The following is a 27,364-nucleotide window of genomic DNA, read 5'->3' as shown; positions in this document are numbered from 1 at the left end:
GTGTTCCCCTTAAAGTCCAATAACTTCCTCTTTCTTAGTAGCCTTTTTAGAGTCACATTGACGAAAAGTGTTACGATCATTGTTATGATAGGAACTGGTTTAGTAAATTAGTGCTTCTCACGAAACCCTGAGATAGAATAGGTTGATATCAACTATGGTTGGCTTCTTAAGCTAAAAGAAGGGGTACATGGGACACCTAGGTGACTCAGCAGTTAAGCATCTGCCTTCGGCTTAGGGTGTGATCCTGGAGTCTTGGGATCAAGTCCCACATCAGGCTTCCTACATGGAGCCTGCTTCTCCCTCTGCCTATGTCTCTGCCTCTCTCTGTGTGTGTCTCTCATGAATAAATAAATAAATAAATCTTTTTTTTTTTTAAAGAAAGGGAGTATGTAACTATTCTCAGCTTTGGGCCTTAGCCACAATTTTGGAACAGGAGGAAAAATCCCACTTAACATACTATTGCTTTTCCATTTAGCTGTAGTAAAGGCTGTAGGCCCAGTCTTAAAAAAAAGACTGTTCTTAAGACTACTTAGTATTTAGTAAGCATCTATGGAATTGAATCTAAGAATTAAATCTATGAGAGGTAGCAGTGAGTTTTTAGCATATTCATAAATAGACTAATCAAAATCAAGTGTTCATGTACTCATAGATGAAAAACATTACTATTCCATAATTAAATACAGTAGTGACTTTCCTGAAATCAGGAGTGAAATGCATTTATGAGAAAATATGTTTTATTGTTGCCAATGTGAAAAGTCATTTGAGTTGAGTGACTAAAGATGAGTAGTAATTTAACAAATGGAGAAAAGAAAGAAGGAAAAGAGAATTCGAGGGAAGGAAGCATGAAATAACAATCTGTGAATAATAACTACCTTATGTAGCTAGAATTGGGATAGGTAGTGTGGGAAGTGGGTGAATAATTTGGAATAGTAGATGGGAACCAGATGTGCAGCATTAAGAATTTTGAATTTGCTGCTTTGAAAGGAAATTTGGGAGCTCTAGAAAGATTAAGTAGGGGAGTGTCACCATCAGTGTGTCTTTTAGAAGATATCTGGTAGCATTCTGAAGAATAGATTAGAGATAGGAAAGACTGGCAGTCATATATCAGAGGCTCTTGATTCATAAATCACTGAAATAACTTGAATCCGGAACATTGTAGTTGTGTATTTGTGAAAGAAGAACCTCTTTTAAAGCCTTGGAATCTTCTTATTCTCTGAGATGGGGACAAATAAGAAAAGTTTTATAGGGAATTCTTGTAGATAGAGTTGCATAGGAATGGAAGAAGTACAGTAATATCTGGGAAGGGAACTTAACCCTTTTCAGGAAGAGTAACAATTAGGTTTGAAGAATAAAAAGCAGAAGGTAGGAAGTGAGAAAATATTAAGGATTTCTGTGGTTTGGGGATAATAGGATTATATGTGAGAAATGAGAAGGTGCAAGAGTTTACAAACAGGATGATCCGGGGACTTTTGTGTTTAGAGAATAAAAACTACAGAATGCTAGGCAAAAATGAGTGCTGTTGGCTTCCTATGTAATTTGAGCTGCTAGCAGGAGATGTCATGATTTTGACATCACAGGCCCTTTTAAATGGGCTTGAAGATATCGTATAACCTCTGCCAGGAATCCACAGACTAGTGCACTTTGGGAACCACTGCTCTATAGTACTATAATACTGCTGGCTCACTGCATTGTATAGAAATATTTGTTGTGGATAATTTCTTTTCATCTGCAAGACAAATACACACAGACACATACTGGCTATGTTTAAAGTACTTCCTGAGTCTCATTATCTGAGGAGCCGTAACTACAAGCATCGGGATTTTTTTTATCAAGCCTGGTTAACCTAAGTATAACACCATGCAGAACAACCAGTATTCTAGAAAGCCTCGGATATAGGATCTGTTCTTAACAAGAAAGTAGAATCCTCAGGAAGAAGTCTAATAATTCAGTTCCTTGCTTCCTATTTTTTGTGACTTAACCAAAGATAGAATAGTGATCTTCCATCTTGGCCCAAAGTACTATTTTGGCGTACAATTTCTTCATAAAGATTCTGAAGTTTTTGCTTTAGCTAGTTATATACAGCCCTGTCTAGATGATGCATATTTTCTTTGCCTTATGTATTCAACCCAGTTACGTATACTTTCCTTGGATCTTCATAAAGTATCATACTCCTTGGTGAGGGTCGTACGTGTTTTTCATTACATAGCCATCAAGCTTCTTAGGGGTGGTGTAATCCAGTCCTTTACAACCACCAAACAAATGTATCTCCATCTTCATCTGTCTTTTAACTCTTAGGGCTTTGACTTAAAGTGTTGAATTTCTTTGTGTCCCATCAATTGTGCTTTGCCATTCCCTCTCACATCCTTCCTGCATCATGAGCTTAAAGCATTTTCAGAAGAAATTGAAGCTTTCTCATAAGCCTTATTCCTTTTGGCCCTTTGTTATACCTTCTGCTCATATTGTTATCTCTTAAAGCCATAGGAGAAAATGGAAATGTAGGGCCCAACTGAAGATTACCTCAAAGAGGTCTTGTACATTATTTAGGTCTTGTACATTAAAGCATTTAGTTCCCAATATTTTTGTTATGGTAAGAAGCCTTTTATAGACTGGCCTCACAGAATAAGGAAGCCTAATATGGAGTCACAGAATTCTGACCCAAATCAAATAATTAAGGATCTTAATCTGTTTTAGAATATCATTCTTAGAAAAAGTAGATTGTAGAATCTATAAACTTTCTCAGATAAAATATGGCAGATTTATAAGATTAGATGACTGAATTTGTAGGTATTAGGAAAATGTTCTAAAAGGAAGGGAGGGAGGAGGGATCAGATAGTATTGCTGCCTCGGTGTACTGAGAAGGCCTGTAGAAGATGTGACACATGAGTTAGATCTTAGAGGAGGAGTCTGAACTAACCAAATGAAACACATGTTGGTACAAAACATACATGGTTTAATTCTGGAAAAAGCTATATAACTAAGAATTGCTAGAAACTTGGATATGTAATTGCACAGAAGGGAAACCTTCAGTTAAAACCCAAATAGGCTTTGCTTGGTAGTATACTGAGACATTAGCACCGTGGGGCCATGAGAATGAGCTAGGACTCTCAAAGGTCTCATATTGTAGATAGTTTGGTACTTAACATAAGTTTTGGTGCTTTTTATCATACTTTTATATTTAGAATGAGAGTTAATGTTAGTTTTATTTTTCAACCATAAAATTGAAATTTCCTCCTGGGTCTCCTTCAGGTATCCTAGTAAGTGTTACTGAAGAGTACCCTAAGATTTCCAGGCACTCTGTTGGATGGAATGGAAATCTTATTTTTAACCACAGAATGTCCTCCTTTTTAGGGAATAATTAGTACCAGGAAAGATTGTTTAAAGTGAATATCCTTAAATACCATAATTAATGACTGGTCTAATGTGTATATGTAGTAGTTCCTGCTTATCTATGATTTGCGTTTTCTGTGGTTTGTTACCCATGTTCCAGGCATAGTCTAGAAGCAGGTAATCCTCCTTCTGACATGTATCAGAAGGTCAGTAGGAGCCTAATGCTACAGTGCCTACATTATTCAATTCCATCTCACAGGCATTTTATCATCTCCCATCATCACAAGAAGGGTAAGTACAGCACTATAAGATATTTTGAGAGAAAGAAATACCACATTTACATAGCTTTATTACAGTACATTGTTATAATTGTCGATCACTTATTGTGCCTAATTTATTAATTAAACTTTATTATTGTAATGTATGTATGGGGGAAAAGATACAGTATATACAGGGTTCAGTATTTTCCATGGTTTTAGGCCTCCACTGTTGGCATTGGAGCGTATCCTCCACAGACAATGGGGGCGGACTACTTACTACACATGTAATTACATATCCACAAAGAGAAAATGTACACTTTTTTGGCTACCCATAGGATATTCTCAAAATGAGGCCATAGCACATCAATATCTGGTTAGTGGCCACACAGGTATTTATTTTATTGTCATTGAAACTGTACTTGTAAATTTTGTATTATCTATTGGTATAAAATATTTCATTAAATAAAATTTAATTAAAATAATAAACCTATGGGAAAACATTAGGCCATAAGAAAAACCTCAAAGGCAAAGAGGAAATTATTGAGTAATTTAAAAATTACGATAAAAAATAAAAAATAAAAATAAAAATTACAATAAAAACACTATCTTGAGTTCCTGGGATATATAGCTAAAGCAGTGTTCAAAGGAAATTTTTTTTAAAGATTTATTTATTTATTCATTCAGAGAGAGCGAGATAGAGGCAGAGACACAGGCAGAGGGAGAAGCAGGCTCCATGCAGGAAGCCCAATGTGGGACTCGATCCTGGGTCTCCAGGATCACACCCTGGGCTGCAGGCAGCGCTAAACCGCTGCGCCACCGGAGCTGCCCAGGAAATTTTTTTTTGCCTTAAAAATAAAACATGTAAATCAAGAAGTTAGAACAACAAAATAAACTTGAGGAAAGGAGAAAGAAGGAAATGATGGTAAAAGCAGGAAATACACCAGAAACAACAAAAAATGATGAAACTAATAAAATTGATTCTCTGAAAAAAAAAATCATCAGCTAATCTAATGAAAATGGAATAGTCATAAATTTACAAATAATAAATAAAGATTGTCATGGATAACTGAAAATTAAGAGACCTATAAAAGACTTAGTCATCTATTGCTATGTAACAAATTACCAAAAACTTAATGACTTAAAACAGTAATAAACACTTATGATCTCATACATTTATTTTTGTTGGTTAAGGAATTCAGGAGACGGTTATCTGAGCATATCCATTACCCCACACACATAGTTACTTTTTTTTTTTTTTTTTTTTGTTGGTGGTGGTAGTGGTGAGTTCATTTTAAGATTTACTCTCTTAGCAACTTTCAAATATACAGTATTATGTTAATAACTATAGTTAGCATGTTGTACATTACATCCCCATAATTCATTCATCTTCTAGCTGGAAAATTTTACACTTTGACCACTATCATCCATATCCCCTACACCCATACCCTAACCCCTGGCAACCACCAGTCAATCTACTCTGTTTCTTGGATTTCATTTAAAAATATAATTTTTATTTATTTATTTATTTTCAGAACACAAATCTTAAGAAAGATTTGCATGCAAAATATTCAGATAACTAGGAAAACTCTACAGTAAGAAAAGAGACTCTAAATTAGGATAAATAGGGCAATATGAGTAGGTATCTTACCAAATAATATACATAAGTGGGAAATAAGCATGTGTAAATTGCTCATCTTGGGGAATTACTGGAAAATGATATGCATTATACATTAAAGAAAAGCAAATTAGACCTCCAGTGACATACTCTGTCCATCCATTAGAATGGCTAAATACCAAAACTGATGATACAATTGCTGGTGAGGATGTGGGACAAGAAGAAATCTCATTATTCATTACTGATGGGAATACAAATGGTACAACCTCTTAAGAAGACATCTTATGAGATTCTTTTGAAGTTAAGCATAGTGTCACCATATGGTATAGCAGCTATCCTCCCAGTGCATTTACCCAACTGGTGTGAAAAATATACATCCACATAAAAGCTACTAAGAACATATATAAAGCAGATTTATGAAAAGAAGAAGGAATCCCACTTCCTTCCATTTTGAAAGCATGAAATCCAGTACTAGTTTATTTTTTCTGTACAAATTAATCATAGTGAGCATTGAGTAATGTATAGAATTGTTGAATTAATATGTTGAACACTTGAAACTAATGTAAAATTGTATACTTTTTGTATACAATTATACTTCAGAAATAAATATATTGTGTAGGAGGGTTCCCTTTTCTCCACATCCTCACTAACACCTGTTGTTTCCTATGTTGTTAATTTTAGCCATTCTGACAGGTGTGAGGCAGTATCTCATTGTGGTTTTGATTTGCATTTCCCTGATGATGGGTGATGTTGAGCATCTTGTCATGTGTCCATTAGCCATCTGTATGTCTTCTTTGGAAAAATGTCTCTTCATGTCTTCTACCCATGTTTTACCTGTATTATTTGTTTTTTGGGGGTGTCAAGTTTTAGAAGTTCTTTATAGATTTTTAGATACCAACCCTTTATCAGATATGTCATTTGCAAATATCTTCTCCTATTCTGAGGTTGCCTTGTAGTTTTGCTGTTTCCTTCACTATGCAGAAGCATTTTATTTTGATGAAATCCTATGGTTCATTTTTGCTTTTGTTTCCCTTGCCTCAGGAGCTTATCTAGGAGGAAGTTGCTAAGGCCAGTGTTGAAGAGGTTGCAGCCTGTGTTCTCTTCTCTAGGTGTTTTAATCCATTTGAATGTATTTTTGTGTATGGTGTAAGAAAGTGATCCAGTTTCATTTTCATTCTTTTGTAGGTTACTGTCCAGTTTTCCCAATAACATTTGTTGAGGCTGTCTTTTTTTCCATTGGATACTCATTCCTGCTTTATTAGTAGTAGACATATAGTTGTAGGTCCACTTCTGGTTTTTCTATTCTGTGTTCCATTGATCTGTGTGTTTGTTTTGGTGCCAGAATCATACTGTCTTGATTACTGTAGCTTTGTGATATTAGCTTGAAGTACAGAATTGTGATGCTTCCTGCTTTGCTTTTTTTTTTTTTTTTCAAGATTGCTTTGACTACTAGGGATCTTCTGTGGGTCAATACAAATTTTAGGATTGTTTGTTCTAGCTCTGTGAAAAACGCTGTTGGTATTTTGATAGGGATTGCATTAAATGTATAGATTGCTTTGGGTAGTACAGACATTTTAACAATATTTGTTCCTGCAATTCATGAACGTGGAATGTCTTTCCATTTCTTTGTGTCATCTTCAATTTCTTTCATCAGTGTTTTATACTGTTGGTTGGAATGCAAACTGGTGCAGCCTCTCTGGAAAAAAGTATGGAAGTTCCTCAAAAAGTTAAAAATAGAGCTACCCAATGATCTAGCAATTGTAGTACTAAGTATTTACCCAAAGGATTCAAATAATTGATTCAAAAGGACACATACACCCTGATGTTTATAGCAGCATAATCGGCAATAGCTAAATTATGGAAAGAGCCCAAATGTTCATCAACTGATGGATAAAGAAGATGTGGTGTGCATACACACACATACAACACATAATGGAATATTACTCAGCCATAAAAAAGAATGAAATCTTGCCATTTGCAATGACGTACGTAGATGGAACTAGGGAGTATTATGCTAAGTAAAATAAGTCAGAGAAAAACAAATATCATATGATTTCACTCATATGTGGAGTTTAAGAAATAAAACAAATGAACATGGGGGGAAAAGAGAAACAAACCAAGGAACAGACTCTATAGAGAACAAATTGATGCTTACTGAAGAGGAGGTTAGAAGTGCGTTGGAGTCCCAGGAAGGGGAGATTAAATAGGGTATTAAGGGGGGTATTGTGATGAGCACCAAGTGTTGTATGTAAGTGATGAATTACTAAATTATATTCTTGAAACTTTATTATACTGTATGTTAATTGGAATTTAAATAAAGACAGGGAAAAAATTTAAAACATAAATTTTAATTGAAAATAGGTAACTCTCCATAATGTCTTAAACTCCTCCCTGATATTTGAGATTTGTGTTTTATCTGTGACATCTTTGGTAGTGATAGTCCAGCTTTTCCTAGTAACTTGGATTGGAAATTTGAATATTATGTACGATATTGAAACCTGGATTAGACTTCAGATCTATACTTGCCAACATTAGCAGATAATTATAGTCAATATCCTAATTTTAGGAATAATTTATCTCTAAAGTTTAAGCTGGAATATCAATGAAATACGTTCCTCAGAAAAGAACTTATGATTTTATATTCAGTATTTGCCCAATGAGGTATAAATTTTTCATAAAGTATGTGATCAATCCAAACTAATAAAATCCCTATTATGATAGAAAAATATCCTGTAATCTTGGAGAAGTTTTTTCTATTATACAAAACCATTAAAAGAAAAGTTGATAGGAAAAAAAAAAAAAAAAAGAAAAGTTGATAGGTTTATTAGCATAGATAGAAAGTATTACTGTATGATAGAAATGTCTGTAAGCAAGGCAAAGGGGAAATGACACATCCTAAGAAAATATTTACAACTCACATCACAGGCTCTAATTTTCCCTAGATTAATGAGGAGAAGCTCCTATAAATAAATACAGAAAGACCAGCTATCTAGTGAAAAATGAACAAAGGATTATACCAACCACTGCTCAGCGTCTTAACTGCTGACTCTTCAGAGAGTCCATGAAGTCAAATCTACTTTTATTATAATGCCAAGAAAATATTTGCCTTTTCACTTTGTTGACTTCTGCATAGATGGTAGAAAACCAATTACGGGTAAAAGCACTAAAAGAATATGCAAGTGAACATTGCTCTGAAAAAAATTATAATAAAGTCATGCCGTTATAGGAAAGTTTGAAAGTACAGAAAAATATAGAAAATAAAAGATATTACTCCACTCAAACTAGTGTTAATAATTTGGTATGTTTGCAGATTTTACAAAAAACCCTACAGTATACAAATTTATGTCCAGTTTTAACACAATATTAGCAGTTTTCCATTTCCATATTTCTAGAAGCTCTATGTAATCAACTTTAAAAAGTACTCTTTGAACTTGTCAGAGAACTTGGGGATTTCACCTTTTTTTCATCTTTGTTTAATACTGATTAGAGGGCAGCCCTGGTGGCACAGTGGTTTAGTGTCGCCTGTGGCCCAGAGCTTGATCCTGAAGACCTGGGATCTAGTCCCACGTCGGGCTCCCTGCATGGAGCTTGCTTCTCCCTCTGCCTGTGTCTCTGCCTCTCTCTCTCTCTCTCTCTCTCTCTCTCTGTGTGTGTGTGGGTGTGTGTCTCTATGAATAAATCTTAAAAAAAAAATACTGATTAGAATTTAGGCCTGAACAGCCTGTTTGATTTTCTTCAGCTGTCTTAAATAATTCTAAGTTAGCCCATGTTGAACTACTTAATTGGCTAGATGATATGAACGCTGAACAAAGGCAACTCATTTATTGAATACTGGTAAGTGTGTAGTAGGAATAAGTTCAGATTTTTCCAGCTCCCTGAGGCTTTTATATCACATCATGTTTTGGTCATTCATTTGACTTCATTAAAATAATCAAAAATCAAGATTTCTGAAATTTATAATGTGATTGTGACCAGTCATAATGGACACTGTTGATATTAACTCCAAACTCTGTTCTCTGCCCTGGTTTCACAATGCCATCTTCTTCTGAGTCATCCTTTGTAAAATTTGCAGACTGATTTTCTGTTTTGAGGGCCTTTCTTTTATTATATCCTTTACTTTTTGAACTCAGAACTGAAAGGAGAATAGCAATCTTGTAATCCTCTTGATTTTCATCCTATTGTGGATTTAGAATGCATGAGTTTGGAAGAGTTAGTCTGAATGCTCTGAGAGCCGCCCTCCACTTCACCACATGGGCTAGAACAGCAGTTTGTTTCTGAGACAGCCTATCTTCTTTCTTCCCAAAATCAACTCAGAAATCTGTCAGTTTATTGTCCCATGCTATTTAAAAGATACCGATATATTTGCATAAATAGCTAACTTTGAAAAGGACCTCTTAAAATATATTTTTTATTGTGAAATACGTATAGAAAAGCACAGAAACATACAGACATAATTATAAAGGGACTATCCAAATACCGCCTTAGGTCAAGAAATAGAACATTGCCAGCACCCCCAGAGACTCCTCTTTCTCTATCCAAACACAGCCCCTTCTCTCCCTCCCAAGGTAAGCAGTAACCTGAGTTTTATGTTACTTACTCTGTTTTATTTGTCGTTGTACGTATTTCTGAACACTCTAGATTTGTTCTGTTTGTGAGCTTTATAAAAATGGAATCATGTAACATGTATTTTATATCTGACTTATTTCACTCAATGTTATGTGTGTAAGACTTATCCATATTGTTGTGTTTAGATGTATGTAGCTCATTGTTGTTAACCATATAGTATCTCAGTATACATGTATACCACAGTTTATCCATTTTAGTGTTAAGGGACTTTTGGCTTGTGTTTTGGGGAGTTATGAATAATGCTGCTATGAACATTCTGATGCATGTGTTTTTGATGGACATATGCATATATTTTGTTGATGATACATAGGAATAGAATTACTGGGTCACAGGTATATGTATCTTCAACATTATTACATAATAGCAAACTTTTTTCCAATATGGTTGTGTTATTCTAACAGTGTGTGTATGAGGATTCCCAGTTGTTCTACCCCAGTACATATTTGCCAGATTCCTTCATTTTAGCCATTTTAATGGATGTGTCAGAGTGGTTTAATTTGCATTTTTGTGCTATATCTCTAATGTGCTTAAGTACCTCTTCATAAGTATATTGGCCACTTGGATCTCTTTTGTGAAGGCTCTGTTCACATCTCTTGCCTGTTTTCCTAATTGGTCTTTGATCTGTAGGAATTCTCTATGAATTCTAGTTACTTCTGTTTCAGACTTTTTTCTTCCACTTTTAAAGGTATCTTTTTGATTAACAAAGGTTCTTAATTTTAATGTAGGCTTAACTTTTAGGGTCATGTGTAAGAATTATTTTTACTACCTGAGGCTATAAAGATCATCTTTACTATCTTTTAAAAACTTTATTGCTCTGCCTTTGATATTTAGGTATCCAGTCCACCTGGAGGCAGTTTTTGGTAAAAAAAACTTGAATTGAAGGCAGTGATCTTTATATTTCCACATGGATTCCAGTTTTTCCAGCACCATTTATTTAAAAATTATTCTTGGGATACGTGGGTGGCTTAGTTAAGCATCAGACTCTTAATTTCTGCTCAGGTCTGATCTCAGGGGTCATCAGATTGAGCCCCACATCTGGCTCTGTGCCTGGTGAGTAGCCTGCTTAAGATTGTCTCTCTCCCTCCCCCTCTCCCTCCCCTACCCCCATTTGCTTGCTGTCTTGCTCTAAAAAATAAATAAAATAAATAAATAAAATTTTAAAAGCATTCTTTTCATACTGCCATGAAGTTCTTCTTTTATTATAAATCAAGAGTCTGTATGTACATGGATCTGTTCCTAGGCTCTTTCTTTTGACCTTGTACCAATACCAGCGTTTTAATGACTCTAACTTTCTAAAAATATCTGCTGGAACAAGTCATCCTACCTTCTTCGATAGCGCTTTGATTATTCTTGGCTCTTCATGAATCAGCTTCACAAAAATTGTCATGGGATTTTTACTGAGATTCCATTGAATTTACAGATTGCTTTAGAGAGAATTGACCTTTTTTCAGTATTGTTCCCTTCCATGAACATGATTTCTCTCTCATATGGACCATTTCCTCTCAAAAATGTTTTAAAGTTTTGTGTGTAGGAATCATACACATCTTTAGTTTGAATTATTACAAGGATTTTAATATTTTTAATATAATTATAAATGTTATGTAAAATATTTGTATCTGTTGCTCATTAAGTACAATTGATTTTGGTATTTTTCACCTTTTATCTGGTGACTTTGCTGAACTTATTCTGATATTTTTCTGTGAATCTCTTTGTATTTTCTACCTCTACAATCATATTGTCCATGAATAATGATAGCTTCATTTGTTCTTTATGCCATTTATTTTTTTCTCTCACATCAGCTAGACCTCCAGTACAGTGTTGAAAGGAAGTGCTGATAGGGATCATTGTTGGCATGTTCCCAATCTGAATGGGAAAGCTTTCAATCTTCCATCACAAAGTAAGATGTTTGCTATAGAATTTTTATAGATGCTCTTTAGGTATGTTCCCTTTTATTCCTAATTTTCTGAGTTGTTACTATTTTATGTTGAATTTTATGAATTGCTGTTACTATTTGTATTTCGTTGTGCATGAGACTTTTTAATTTTATTGATATATATACACACACAGTGAATTCTTATGTTAAATACATTACATATTATTGCAATAAATCAACTTAGTCTTGAGGTAATGTCCTTCTTATATATTGTTTGATTCAGTTTATAGTATGTTTTTAGGATTTTTGCACCTGTGGTAATGAGTAAAATTGTCCTATAATAGTCCTTTCAATATCCTTGTTATGTTTTGATATCAAGGTAAATTCTGGCCTCTAAAAGTGAGTTGGGGAAGAGTTATTTTTTTAAAAACTTTTGTGGAAGAATTTGTCTTCTTGTTTCCTAGTAAAATCATCTGGGCCCAGGGTTTTCTTTCTGGAAAGGTTTTAATTTATGGATTCAATTTATAAGATTTTTCATATTTTTAATACCTTCTTTGACAGTATTAATTACTTGGATTTTTGTGGAAATTTCTCCACTTTGTGTAAACTTCCAGATTTACTGACATACAGTTGTTCATAGTAGCCTCTTACCCTTTTCATACCTACAAGATTTGTAGTAGTGTCCCTTTTTTCATTCTTGCCTTTGGTTATCTATGAGTTCTTGTTTTTTATTTGTCAGTCTTGCCAGGGTCCTAAAGTTTTATCAGTCATTTCAAAAAGTTACATTTTGATTTTGAGCCTCTTTTTTTTTTCTAATGTTCATTTACTCCTATCCTTGTTTCCTTTTTTCCTCCTTTGGTTTACTTTGTTATTCTTGATCTAGTTTCATGAATTGATGCTTATCTCTTTAATTTTTAACCTTTCTCTTTTTCTATAATGTATGCATGTAAGGCTATAACTTTAAGGTAAGCATGCTAAAGTGTATCTTACATATTTTGATACCGTTATTCAAAATAATTTATTATTTCCATTGTGGTTTCTTCTTTGTCCATGAATATTTTGAAGTCTTATCTTAATTTCTGAATACATAGGGATTTTTAGTTTTCTCTTTGTGATGAGACAGGAAATTTATTTTAAATTACTTTAAAGGTCAGATAAATTATTTCAACCCCTTGGAAATATAGTGTCTTGCTGTATATGCTTTAAAATAATGAGTATTCTGAAATTGTTAGATACTAAATCTTTTATAGTCTATTACATCACCTGATGTTTATCAAGTTGTTCCATTCTGTAGCTTTACTGGTCTGTGTGTACACATTTGTTTTTTTCTGTTCCAGTTATAGCTTTGCATTTCTTGGAGTATTTCTGCCAGTATGTTACTTAAAATTTTCAGAAGCCATTTCTTAGGTATTTCCAAATTTGGAAGTCTTCTGTCGTCTTCATAATTTGAGTTTTTGTAAATTGTGAAATATCTCTTCATCACAGGTAACACTTCTTACCTTAAAGTTTACTTTGCCTTGAGTTTATATAGCTACACCAGTTTTCTTTTGATTAGACATGCTATATTTTTTATTCCGATCTTTTTACCTTCAGCTTTTCTGAATTCTGAATGTTTTATATGTGTCCCTTATACACTTGGGTTTTCTTTACTAAAATAGTCTGACAGTCTTCAGATTTTAAAGTGAGCTTATAATCTATTTACATTTAATGTAATCACTAATATATTGGTATTTAAATCTATTTTATTTTGTGCTTTTTATTTTTCCTACCTGATACATGTTCCTTTTCTTTCTTGCCCTTTTGGGTTTGTTGTTTTTGTTTTTGTTTTGTTTTGCCTTTTTCTTTTGATTATTTTCTATTCTATTTTTTCTTCTCTAGTTTTACACTTTATTACTCTTTTTTTTTTTTTTAGTAGTTAACCTAAAGACTACAACATAAATCTATGACTGTCGAAGTCTGTTAATTCGTTATCTTTTTTCCACATAATATGAGAACTTTCTTATGCTTTGGCTATTATATGGTATAGTTGCTATTGTTATTTTTAATTATCTGTATACTTTAAATCCAACACATTATTCTTATGCTTTATGCAATCAATATTCATTCAGTCAATATTCATTACTCACATATTTATTGTTTTTCTTAATCTTTATGTATCCCTCCTGTGACTTCTCTTCATTTCTATATGCCTTTAGTGCAATTGTATTGGTGACAGATTTCCATCTAAGTCTGCCTGAAAATGTCTTTATTTCAACTTCATTCTTAAAGATGGTTTTGTTCTATGTAGAATTCTATGTTGGCAGTTTCTTTTTTCCTTTCATCACTGTAAAAATACCATCTATTGTGTTTTGCCTCCCATTATTGCTGTTGAAAAGTAACCTTTGAACCTAATAGTTTCTTCTTTGTTGTACATGTATATATATATAGCTCTCCATTTCATCACTTAATTAAAAATTTTTGAGTATAGTTAACACAATGTTATGTTAGTTTCAGGTGTACAATATAGTAATTCAACAAATATATGTTATGCTATATGCTCACCACAGGTATAGCTACCATCTGTCATATGCAGTGCTGTTACTGTACCACTGACTAAATTCCCTGTGCTGTACCTTCCATTCCCATGATTTATACATTCCATAACTGGAAGCCTGGATCTCCTACTTCCCTTAGTCTATCTCCCTACCTCCTTCCCTCTGGCAACCATCAGTTTGTTCTATTTATTTATAGGTCTGATTCTGTTTTTTTTTTTTTTTGTTTATTCATTTTGTTTTTTTAGATTCCTCATATAAAGGAAATCACGAATTTGTCTTTATCTGACTTTTTCACTTAGCATGATACCCTCTCGTTCCATCTGTGTTGTCACAAATGGCAAGATCTCATCCTTTTTTATGACTAATATTCCATTACTTCTTTATCCATTTATCAATCAGTGGACATTTGGGCTGCTCATATAATTTTGCTATTGTAAATTAATGCTGCAGTAAACATAGGGGTGCATATGTCTTTTCAAATTAGTATTTCCATTTTCTTGGAGTGAATATCCAGTGGTGGAATTACTAGATCATATGGTAGTTTTGCTAAATTTTTTAGGAACTCCATACTGTTTTTTAAAGTAGCTGTACCAATTTACATTCCCACCGTCTGTGTAAGAAGGTTCCTTTTTTTCCATATCCTCACTATTACTTGTTATTTCTTGTCTTTTTGATTCTAGCCATTCTGACAAATGCAAGATGATATCTCATTATGGTTTTGATTTGCATTTCCCTGATGATGAGTGATGTTGAGCATCTTTTCATGTATCTGTAGGTCATCTGTATGTCTTCTTTAGAAAAATGCTCTTTCAGGCCTTCTACCCATTTTTTAATTAGATTATTTGTGATTTTTTGGTTTTGAATTGTGTGAGTTCTTTATATATTTTGGATATAACCCTTTATTGGATATATGATTTGAAAATATCTTCACATTCAGTAGGTTGCTTTTTTGTTTTGTCGCTGGTTTCCTCCACTGTGCAAAGGCTTTTTATTTTGATGTAGTCCTAGTATTTATTTTTACTTTTGTTTCCCTTACCTTAAGAGACATATCTAGAAAAATGTTGCTATACCCGATGTCAGAGAAATTACTGCCTGTGTTCTAAGAGTTTTATGGTTTCAGTCTCATATTTAGGTCTTTAATCCATTTTGAGTTTATTTTTGTGTATGGTATAAGAAAGCGATCCAGTTTCATTCTTTTACATGTAACTATCCAGTTTTCCCAGCACCATTTGTTGAAAAGACAGTCTTTTCCCTATTGTATATTCTTACCTCCTTTGTTGTAAATTAATTGACCATTAAGCAAGGGTTTGTTTCTGGACACTCTGTTATGTTCCATTGATTTACATGTCTGTTTTTGTGCAAGTAGCATACTGTTTTTATTACTACAGCTTTGTAGTATATCTTGAAATCTGGAATTGTGATATCTGCAGTTTTGTTGTTCTTTCTCAAGATAGCTTTGGCTATTCAGGGTCCTTATGATTCCATAGAAATTTTAGTATTTGTTTTAGTTTTGTGAAAAATACTGTTGCTATTTTGATAGAGATTGCATTGAATCTATAGATTGTTTTGGGTAGTATGGACCTTCAGCAATATTAATTCTAATCCATGAGTATGGAGTATTTTCCACTTGTTTATGTCATCTTAAATTTCTTTCATCAGTGTTACGTAGTTTTTGGAGTACAGGTCTTTCACCTCTTTGGTTAAGTTTATTACTAAGTACTTTATTCTTTTAGGTGCTATTGTAAATGGAATTGTTCTTTCAGTTTCTCTTTCTGCTACTTCATTATGAGTGTACAGAAATGCAACTGATTTCTGAATATTAACTTTGTATCCTTGTTGCAGGTATACCTTTTTTCCTGACTACTTTTAAGATTATTTCTTGCTTTGGGGCGCCTGGGTGGCTCAGTCAGTTAGGCATCCCAACTCTTGATTTCAGCTCAGGTCATGATCTGAGGGACCATGAGATTGAGCTCTGCATCAGGCTCTGTGCTCAGTGAGGAGTCTGCTTGTCCCTCTCCCTCTGCTCCTCCCCCTGTTCTTGCATGCATGCTCACTTGCTCTCTTATAAATCAAACAATCAATCAATCTTAAGATTATCTCTTGCCTTTAATTTTTAGCACTTGTATCTATGTATGGACTTCTTTTTCTTCATCTTCCTTAGAGTTTGAAGGCTTTCTTCAGCCAGCAGGTTGGTATCTTTAATTGGTTTTGAAAAATGCTCTGTCAGTATCTCTTCAGCATTCTATAGGATCCCTCCTCTTCTGGTATTCTTTTTACATATGGTAGATATTTTTATTGTGTCCTCTATAATTTACCCTCTTTTGTTTTCTCTGCTTGATTCTTTATATTTTCTTCTGACTTCCAGTCTACTGTTTCAACTATGTCTATCTCCTTTAGCATGGTTATTTTAAGTCTGTCTGATAGCCACAATATCTGGAGTCATTGAAGGTTTCTGGGTTTTGTTGTTTTCACTAGTTTTCATTTACGTTGTCTCGTCTCCTTTTGTGCTGGGTTACTTTATGTGTCATACATAATATTTGAAAAACTATTTGTAAAAATATTTTGTGGCCTGATATGATATGACTTTCCTCCAAGGCATATTTCCATTTTTTTTTCTGTCAGGTTCTAGGGCATTACCAATCTTGGATTACTTTAATAATGCAGTTTTAGGAATTACAATGTTCTGGACCATTCAGATGACTCGAAGCTAGGCTACAGTGTCCAAAAGGACTGTTTTTTCAGCTTACTCTTATGTTTAGTATGCAAACCTCAGGGATCCCAGTCAGACATGGAGGTTTTACCCGGCAGCAGTCCACCCTTGTGTGGGTCTGGACTCCAGTTTTTATTCTCTACCCCAGGAGTTGGAAAACTTTTTCTATAAAGGACCAGAAAGTAAATATTTTAGGCTTTGTGGACCATACAGTCTTTGATGCAACAATCAGTGCTGCCATTGTTCTTTGGAAGACTCATAGACAATGTGTGAATTAATGAGCATGAATGTATTTCAGTAAAGCTTTAATTACAAAATCAGGCACAATGCCAGACTTGGCCCAGGGTCATAATTTGCTAACCCCTGCTGTAGTCTGTCAAAAGCTCTACACAGATTCTCAGCCACCTCTTCTTAAATTTAGATTAGCCCTGAATACTGAACTAGCCTCTCTTTGGTTTTTGCTTTGTTAACTAGCTCTCTAGTGCCTTCAAGAATATTTTGGGCTTTTTATGTTTCGTCCAGTTGCTCCCAGCAGAAAGTTTAATCTGAAATACCTAGGCTGGTATTATCAGAAGCTAAAGTCATATACAAGGTAACCAATTTGAAAGCAATAAGGTTTTTTTCTCCCTCTGATCTCAAGAAGATTTCTTGAGGTACTCTCAAAGAATCTCTCTCACTAGCATCCTGTGATATATAAATGACTTTTGTTAAATGAAACTGACTTTTCAGGACATGTTTCTGTAGTCTTCCTAGAGAAATTCTGCATTCCAAGGTTAAAGTTATAGAGCAATGTTGTCCATGAGAACTTTCTAGGATGATGGAAATGTTCTGTATCTTGTACTGTTCACTATGGTAGCCACTAGCCACTTGTGGCTATTGAGCACTTGAAATGCGGCTAGTGTGAATACAGAACTAAAATTTTACTTTTATTTAATTTTAACTAATTTAAATTTAAATAACCATTTGTGGATACTTCGTTTGGAATGGATAAAGCTTAGATTAAATGAAGAATCTCCTTCAGTGCATAATTTGTTCCTGTAGTCCCACCCACCAAAGTACCCTTTTTCTAGTGCTCTTTCAAGAAATACTTAATTTAAATGTGTTCAATGGACAGTATCTCTCTAAATATCTGAGGCCTTGCAGAATGTTTCCATTTATTCCTATCATGCCCCTGGTATAATGGAAGTACACTTGCTATCCTAAATGGGTCACATAAAACTAATTCAGTCACTCAATTTGCTTCCTAACATGTATTTTTCTTTGCAGGGAAAGGGGCGACTGCGCCGAGGAATCTATCCAAGTCCATCCTCTCCTGTTGTAGTTCGGTTGCCCTCTGTGTCTGATGTCCCAGAAGAGACCTTGACTAGTGAAGCAGCTGGGGAGACTGACATCACTGAACAGCAGCAAGCAGCTATGCAGCAGGAGGAGAGGGTTCTGACTGAGCAAATTGAGAACCTGCAGAAAGAGAAGTGAGTTTCCAGGAGAAAAGGGAGCAGCCAGTTATTACCTGTTTTCATTTCCCTCATTCTGTGCTCTCTTGATTTTTCCTGATTTAGTAAACATTTATGTGTCAGGTACTGTATCTTGCGATACAGGGACACAAAGATGACAAAGACATGTTGTCTGGACTTAGGTGACAGGATGAAGAATTGTCACCTTAGCGAAGGAAGCCCCATGAGCCAGGAGACCTGAAGCTGACAGTTCTGGAGAAGGCTGACTGGGCCAAGGTGTGCCAGTCTTAGCCAGGATTCCTAACAGCTCTACATCAGCCTCATTGAACAGATTGGTCTTTAAAGGGAGGAATAAGGATTCCTAGACTAAGACAAAAAAAATCTCAAGAATGGGTATTACTCAGAACTCCCTAAAGGTTATTATCGGAAGGTCAGTATGGCCCTGGGGCCACCAACTTGGATGGTCAGGGCAGCAAATCTAGTGGGTGCTAGGATACTAGGTAGGGAAATTAGTTGCAATTTAGGAAAGAGGCAGATAGTCGACTCTGTGCCCTCTGCCATCACTGAAGCAAGGGTAGGTAACAATACCTATCTTGGCGATGGACATGCTGTGGTTCTCTTTGAAGGTATGTGTACTGATTCTTAACTGACAATAAAGACTCTTCAAAATTTTAAGGGGGTCTTTGTTTATAAGTTCCAGGATCCCAGGTCTGAGAGCTTGATGCATTAGGAGACATAGGAGTTGTTAAACTACTTTTTGCCTGCCAGGATTAATTCTAGAACTTAGGCAAGCTAAAAAAGCAGCGGGGCCTCAGTTGTGCAGAGTATGATAAGGCAAGAGTAGTGCTATCTCTCTGATGTAAGAATGGTTTGAAAAGAGGGTCTCAGTTTTGATGAAAATGGTATTGGAAGTATTAAAGGATGAATGATTCGACCTAGGCAGAGTGAAAGCAAAGCTAAGAAAGCTTTGAAAGGGAGTAAAAAGTGGAAGGATAAGGAGGTTGTGGACAGTTGTGGACTGGTATATTTCTAGGTAGTGACAAACTCTTAAGATCTACCCATTGGAGAAAGTGCCCACATAATGTGGAGGAAAGGTTGTTAGAGGTAGCCGACACAAAGGTGACACAAAGGCGCCTCAAAGGCAGCTCGGTGTGGACTACTGAAGTGAGCTTTTACAAAGACATTAATTAACATAGATCAGAGTGACATCAAGTAGTCATGAGAAAGCCAGATTAGGAGCCAAGTACCAAGACTCGAGGGCACAAGAGGGCACAAGTGAGAGGTATTGGGTGCCTGATGAAGAGGAATAGAGAGAATGCTGTGAGTGGAGGTTGCATATGCTGCAAAGGACAGAACAGGTCATGCAACGCTTTACTTCTTCAGAGGTCTCGGTGGTTAAGGTAGAGGATATCATCTGTAGCCAGTTAGTGCCGGTTCATGGAAAATAGTTTAAGAACTGGAAGGAATCTTAGAGATCATCTCATGTAATCTCTTTGTTTTGTGGATGAGGAAGCTGAAGTCCAGGGAGAGGAAAGTTCTTTGCTAGTACATTATGTATGAGTTTAAAACTGTGATCTCTTGATTACCAGCCCAGAATTCATTTTACCAAAATATCTTAACAGCTGCAGCATCTTCTCCCACCTCACTCTTGGCTCTATTATAGGTCCCAGCCTTTGCTATTTGTAGCCTTCATCATTACTGTGATTTGCGGGTCTTTATCATCACCTTGAATGGGAACACTAGGAAATGTTACTGTCTTGCTACTTCCAATTGCTTTCATCATAGGTCTTTTTTCTTACTAGTCTTCCTTCCACTTCTTATCAAATGCTAGTGGATTTCTTGATTCTCTCTTACAGGGAGGAGCTAACGTTTGAGATGCTAGTACTGGAACCCCGGGCCTCTGATGATGAAACTCTTGAGTCTGAGGCCTCCATTGGGACTGCTGATAGCTCAGAAAATTTGAATATTGAGTCTGAAGGTGTCATCTCTGAGAAATCAGGTAAGTGAACATACTTGAACAAAGACTCCAGATTTGTTTTGCAAGGAAGGAGTAAAGATTCCCAAGCTAAGACAAAATCCTTTCAAGAATGAGACTACTTTGTCAGGTGACAAAGTCCTAATGAGTTAAAATATACTGATCTTTGTGAAGCTTCCATTATATATTGTTCATTAGACTAAGCCTTTAATGCAATGATAGTTTTATTGTCAGTGTAATGTTTTCTCCTCTGTTTACCACAGAGAAAAACCAATCATCACAACATATATTGTCTTACTGACCCATGATGCATGTTCTAAGGGTGGTTGGCAGGAGTTATGCCCTGCTGAGAGATAGGCTTATACCAAAAGAGGTATTTAACTACCTGGCATGTCTCAGGGAGACATAGAATTACTACGTATCCTGGCAGTATTTTAAATGATAGTGACAGTTGTAGGCCTCTCCTAATGGTGTAGTCAAACTCCAGATTTCTTGGGATTGATTCTCAAATGATATATGTAGAAATAGGTAACTTCTCAAGTTATGCACAGAGTAGGTCAGCCTGGACCCTTCAGACTTCAGCTCACCCACCACATGGGAATAGTGAAACCTATTCATTATGGGATGATGAATTGGAAAGTGTCATTTATAGCTTTGATCTCTTCTTTGGATTAGAGAGAAGCTTAGCCCTTAGCTCCCTGAAGGCAGCTGGCAAGTCTGAACATTCAAGCAAATTACGAAAGCAGCTAAAAAAGCAGCAAGACTCTTTGGATTCAGTGGACTCTTCAGTCTCTACTTTGTGTTCATCTAACACTGCATCTTCTCATGGGACCAGAAAACGATTTCAGATTTATTCTAAATCTCCATTCTACCGAGCTGCCTCAGCTGGGGAGGCCCTGGGAATGGAAGGGCCATTGGGCCAGACCAAATCCCTGGAAGACAGACCTCAATTCATCAGCAGAGGAACCTTCAACCCTGAAAAGGGCAAACAAAAATTAAAGAATGTGAAAAACTCACCTCAGAAAACCAAAGAGACCCCAGAGGGGACAGTCGTGTCTGGCCGCAGGAAAACTGTGGACACAGACTCCAGCTCCACCCAACAGCTAGCTCTCTTTGGAAATAACGAGTTTATGGTCTGAACTGGCAGCTGTGTGTCCCTTCATGGCTACAGAGTGGTAAACACATCTCATCTTTGGGGCCTCTTCTCATCCCCTCGTCCACAATAGTCTATCCTAATTGTGGTCCTGCCTCTTGCCCAAGCATACAACTGAGAACTTGTGTGCTAATTTCTTGGGCCTCCTGCCGAAGCAGAAAGGCCTCTTTGAAGCCTGCTGGGGATGGTGCCAGCTGTGCCTTGGCTGCTGTACTTGACTGGAGATTTCACTAAACAGAGCCACCTGGGGCGGGATTTGGGTCAGTTGTGGAGGTCTTCATAGTTGTCTCTCCTCCATCCTCTTTTCCTTCCCAGAGATGGGTGTTGAACTTGGGGGGGTGGGCAAGGAGGGACATGGTGGGCCTGAGAGAACCACTGGTTTTTGACATTTGAAGAAAACATATAAATCTTTCTTAACCGTGAAAGCAAAAGAGCCTTTGGGTTTATTTTGGGATAGTTAGGAGCTGGGGTAGAATATAATTTTTTCCAAGGATTTATAAAAGCCTAAGCCCTCTATTTTAAGATTTTTGAGAAATACTCCATGTTATATTCTGAGGAAAGTAAAAAAGTAATTGTTTCCATGAAGCCATCAGAGCATGTCTCAGACATCTGGTTACATGATGAAGCAGAGAGTACATGTTTTGTTTTTTGATGATATTCAGTGTCATAATAATGCTGGTTTCACTCCTGGTTAGTTCCTGCCAAATATATTGCATGGGCTGAAGTTTCAGTTGCCCTCCTGTTTTCATACTTCCTGGTCCTAGGATTAGGTTCCTCTGATCTTTTTTTAAGTGTCTCAGAGACATGGCGATCCCTAAACACCTAATCCACCCAGGCTTTCCTCTTTGTATAGATTAAACTGAAGATCACATATGAACTTGTTCATCTGCTGGTGGAATTCCACCACAAACTCAAATAATATGACCATTTAATCACTTCTCCTAAAACATTCATATACAACACTGCATGAATAAGTGTTAACAGAAAGCTGCCAAAAAGTAAGAGAAAAAATTTTAATATAACCATCTAGCTATCATCTTCTTTTCCTCAGACCATCAGTATTAAATAGATGAAAAAATAAATCAAGAACTACTTGAAGCTATTTTTGTTAATATTCTGGTTACTGAAGTTTACTGTAAATATATATGTATAGGATGCGTATTTCTTTTTAACCTTATGCTTCCCTCCTCCTGGTGGAATTTCTTCCCACAGATTAGGAGCCATTGGATAGGGTTGAAAGCCACTATCCCTGGGTTGAGGGAAAAATCAGACCATCTTTTTCACCACTGGGTGTCTCCATACACCTGAGCTACAATAGCATTTTAAGCTTCTTAGCATTTGTGGGATTAGAAATCTGTTTTTGCTATTTATAATATATGGAAAATGAAACATGATACTCTTTCTTGAGATAAGTATGTGAAAATGTTTATTTTTAAAGTTACTAAATGCATCTTGTCTAACTACCACATGCACTGTTCTGAAAAAGAGTCTTTACCATCTGTAACCTGAATTTTGGTTATTTTTTCTTTTCATACTTCTTCGATTTGAAGTTATGGAAATATTAAGCCTTTTGTTAAGACAGAATCTCTCCTGTTACACAACACTGAACCTCATGTCACTGCCTCAGTGGTTATTGTCAAGCCCCGGAGGTCAGACTTAGAACATCATTCTGAGTGGCAGCTAAAGGTAGCAGGAGTCTTCTCTCTCCCTGGTTTGGTTTCAGAAATGAGCTAGGGAAAGGAATCTTTTTAAATATCCAGAATGATGATGGTTATGAGTAAGTGTTAGATTTTATATCCCACAAACATCCACCGCCTTGTTTGTGCTGAGGAGTAATAAATGTAAAGCCTTTTAAAAATCAGAACTTTGGAGACTCTCCTAGAGGAAAACCCAACCCCTCAGCATGGTCATGTCCAATTGGGACTGCTGGTGCCCCGGGGCCCCAAGCCAAGCTGCACAGGTTGTTTCAATATTCCTGGGAGAGTAGTGTCCTGCTGGGCATTGACTACCCTCTACTTGCTTCAGAACATTGGTTAAATACCATACAAAAAAGAGATTTACCCTTGTTGGATAATTTCCTTTGGCCCCAGGGAACGGCCTGGAGAACATATCTTGGCATATGTTCTCCCTTCTAAATTTTTGCAGATTTTCTGTATTTGTTTGCAAAATAAGTTTTTGGCAGTTTAAAAAAAAAAACATATAGGTCACTTTATAGGAACTAGGCAATGGATGTTAAAAGACTTTATAATTTTTCTCAGGGACCTGAACCTGAATTTGGATAAAATTAAATAAAAAATACTTGTTTTTTGGTTGCTAGATTTGTGGATTTCTAGTCATTTAACAAACTGCCAGAATGGAGGGTGGTGGGGAGGAGAGATCCACACAATTGTAAGAATGGAGAGCAAGTGTGGGACCTTCCCTTTGAAGGGAAGAAAGCTTTTCTTCTGATAGTGTAACAGGTATTGGTGGCCTGATGAAGAGATGAAGCCATAACTCTTAAAAACTGTCAGAACCAAGTGCTGTATCTTCTTCCATCTGATCTTATCTGGTCCTCTCCGTGGTTAAAGTTATGTCACCACAAAGTGATGCTGTAGTACAATCACTTATGATGAAGATGTTTAACTTAATATATGTAAAAATTGTGCTTCCTATTGCTTCTCTTTTACTTTTCTTTGATTTCAAATGCCACAAACAGAATCCCTGGGTGGCAGCAACAGGGCAGCCCCACATTTGGAGCCCAAGCTCCAAAATACAGAGCAATTTGTTCATATCACACATTCCCAGCCCCAAACAAAGCCAGGTTTTTCACTTCTCCCCATTAAACCCAAGGTATCCCTTATAATGGAAAATGTAATAGAAGCAGAGAAGTAATGATTTTAAGGTTACATCGTGTATCATTAAGTGAAACAAATTTGTTTAACAGCAAGGATCAGGGAGGTGGGATGCTTAGTTTATAATGCACTTTGTACTTCCTGCCATTTTAATTCCTTTGCCACTCTGGGCTTCTGGAAACACAAAAGGAGGTATGGAGTTCCCAATATGGACCTTGCAGAAACAGAGGGACCTGAAGTCAGGGGATGGGATACCAGAGCCCCTACCTTCTCATGCCTTGGAAAACAACTGCAGCTCCTACCCTGCTGCTGGGAGGTTAGTGGAGACTTCTATGTTCCATGACAATAGAGTTGTTTTCACTGTCAGAGAAGGAGGAGTCCAGCAAGGTTCTGAAGGCCCACCTCAGTGACTATGGGCCATGTTTTTTTTTTTTTGTTTTTTTTTTTTTAACTATAACTAACAAACATGTACCTTTCACAAGCACTTTGGTGAAGTAGAGAAGAAATTCTCAGGATGTGTTCAAAGTTAAGAGAGTTTTAATTTTAAAAAGAAATACAGTCCAGATGGCTTTTCTCAACCTCCTCTCCTCTTTTTTCCCCCTTGGTGGGGAAGCTAGGCATGGGGCTTGAATCATTCTGTGTTGACAAATGTGTTATGTCTATCCATAACTTTGTGACAGTTTCCAGCACTGCCCCCCAATGACACCATGCTAGCTTTGGTAGTAGAAGTCTTTGATATTTGAGGGAGTCCTTGTTTTTCTGTGCCCCTACCCACTTTTCTCTGGAACTGCTCCCACATTTGATTTGGTGTTAAAAGCTAACAGCAAAATGATGATTATGGAGGTGGATCTATTAGATCTTATTGGTCTCTTGGTTAAAATTCTTCAAAAAAACTGCACGAAGGGGAGTATCACCTTGGTGTTCATCTGTACTTAATACCTATTTATCAACCCTCTTAGGTCATATAAAAGATGCACCTTTTGAACCGAGTAATTGTATTTACTAGGGGAAAGGTGTGGATTACAGATTAGTATTATATTATTTTAATGGATTTAAAGTAATTTATAAGTATGCTGAGTGTAAATTTTTAAAAGACTATGTATTGTAAAAGGACATATCCTGTGAAATATAATATCATTTTACTGTTTAACAGAATAATTCTATAAAAAGAATGATTTATCTCACCCACGGAACTGATTACATTCCTGATGCAATCAACAGGCACTTTGTAATTTCCTTTGGGGATGGTTTTTTGTTTTGTTTTGTTTTATTTTTGGGGGGGGGAGAGCAAGACATCACCTGTATAAAGTGCAGTTTGTGTCACTCAGAACATGCACTGTATAGCTACACAAAAGCAGCTTGATGAACAAGTCACTCCATGGCTCATTAAAGAACAAAGCTTCCAGAAGCAGCGATACGTGTGGTTTGTTTTCTGACCATCCCGGCCCCCACCCAAACTCCAGTTCCACTCCAAGGAAGAGCAGTGATTTTTGTTTGTAAAGCTGATTTTTGCTTAAGAAAAGGATTGAGCCCCAAATTGACAAAGAGCAGAAGCAGCAGTTTTTGGAACTCCGCTGAATTCGAGTGAAGGTGATTCAAGCTATTAGTTTTCTGTAATAGATGCTAGCTGCTAGCTCTTAAGACTCCATTTAATCAGCCTAGAGCTAGGTGGACAGTGACGACAGTAAGTCTACATTTAGGATCCTCTCCAAAAAAGCTTGTCATAGCGAAGGAGTAGCAACATCTGCTAATAGAGGTCCCAGGAATTCATGCCTAGGTTGTCATTTTCATTCCGCCACTATGTGACTTGGGCCCTTTTTGGTTGTCAGTTTTCACATCTGAAAATGAGTTCTCTTTCTCAGGTTTACTCTGCTTATAACTCCCACTGACTCTCAGGTCTCCATATAAAGGGCAGTTTACTGGAAATCCCCCCCCCACACCCCACCTTGAACTGGGTTAGAGGTCTTTGTGTTCTCAACAGCACCCAGTATTTGTGGCATCAAAAAACTCATGTTAAGTTTGCAAGACAAGAAATGTGCTATCTTGCTGACTCTTAGATCCCTAGCACCCAACAAAAAGTGTCCTTGCTTAAATATTGGGTGAGCAGGTTAAATGAGATTGGGGGTTCCCAAATGCATAAAAGCAGATAAGACACATATAATACCTGATTGTTGAATCTGTGGGCATCTCAGCTTCCTAGTTGAGTGTGTCACTTCCTGGCTCTGGGAGGCCTTTTAGCCATTCATCCAACAAATATTTGCTGAACACTCACAGGTACTGTCCCAGGTGTTTGCATGCATTGCTACAAACAAAGCTCCCTAACCCTGTGGAGCTTGAATTTTAGTGGAGGAAAACTACAGATGTCCACCAGATGAGGACTAGCCATCCCCAATATCTGGCTTCCACTCTCAGGTTATATTTATTAATTTGAACAGTATTTCTTGGCATCCTTGTGTCTCTCTCTGCCTTTCCTACCATTAAGCAGTCCCTAGGGTGAAAGAGGATGACTGTCTCACAATCTGAAAACAGCTGAAAAAAAGGCCCAGATAGGCCCACAGAGGCTGCCTCTGTGTGCTTCATAACCAAAGACATTAATGGCTTTGAAGGCAAAAAAGCTTTCACAGTATTCCCTCTCCTAGCAACACCCCTAAGTGCAATGAAAGCTGTTACCCGTTGGAGTTTCAGTGCGCCAATTTATGGCAAAATGTTGAATTAATCCTGAGATCAACTGAGTTCTGTATTGTATTAGGAAAACAAGAGCCATTCAGCATATTTCAGGTAAGAAGGACATAATACAGGAATTAGGGGTCTAACACTAAACACTGGAAGAACTGGAAAAACAAAGATCAGAGAAGCTCTCATAGAAGGTTGAGGAAGCCAACACAGATCTCAGCCAAAAGATTGAAGTTAAGAGCATGCCTGGAAGCTACTGCAATCCTAAAGAAGGCTGCCTGAAATCTCCCATCTTCCCACACAGCTGGCTGCAACTGCCTCCAGAGAAGAATAACT

General features: G+C 36.5%; 1 protein-coding gene across 9 annotated transcripts in view; it reads left to right on the top strand.

Moving 5' to 3' along the window:
* MYO9A (myosin IXA) overlaps positions 1 to 25,766 on the top strand; it is a 263,829-nt gene extending 238,063 nt beyond the window's left edge. For all 9 annotated transcript variants that reach the window (XM_077881727.1, XM_077881730.1, XM_077881731.1 and 6 more), the window contains 3 exons: positions 18,212 to 18,414; positions 20,253 to 20,395; positions 21,047 to 25,766. In XM_077881727.1, coding sequence (XP_077737853.1) covers positions 18,212 to 18,414; positions 20,253 to 20,395; positions 21,047 to 21,510 — 810 coding nt within the window. In that variant the 3' untranslated portion in view covers positions 21,511 to 25,766. The remainder of the gene's footprint in view (positions 1 to 18,211; positions 18,415 to 20,252; positions 20,396 to 21,046) is intronic.
* Positions 25,767 to 27,364: the final 1,598 nt, after the last annotated feature.

This window comes from Canis aureus, chromosome 32, assembly GCF_053574225.1.
Source record: "Canis aureus isolate CA01 chromosome 32, VMU_Caureus_v.1.0, whole genome shotgun sequence".
NCBI lineage: Eukaryota > Metazoa > Chordata > Mammalia > Carnivora > Canidae > Canis > Canis aureus.
Note: the sequence above shows the minus strand (reverse complement) of the source record. Positions and strands in the feature narration are given on the sequence as shown.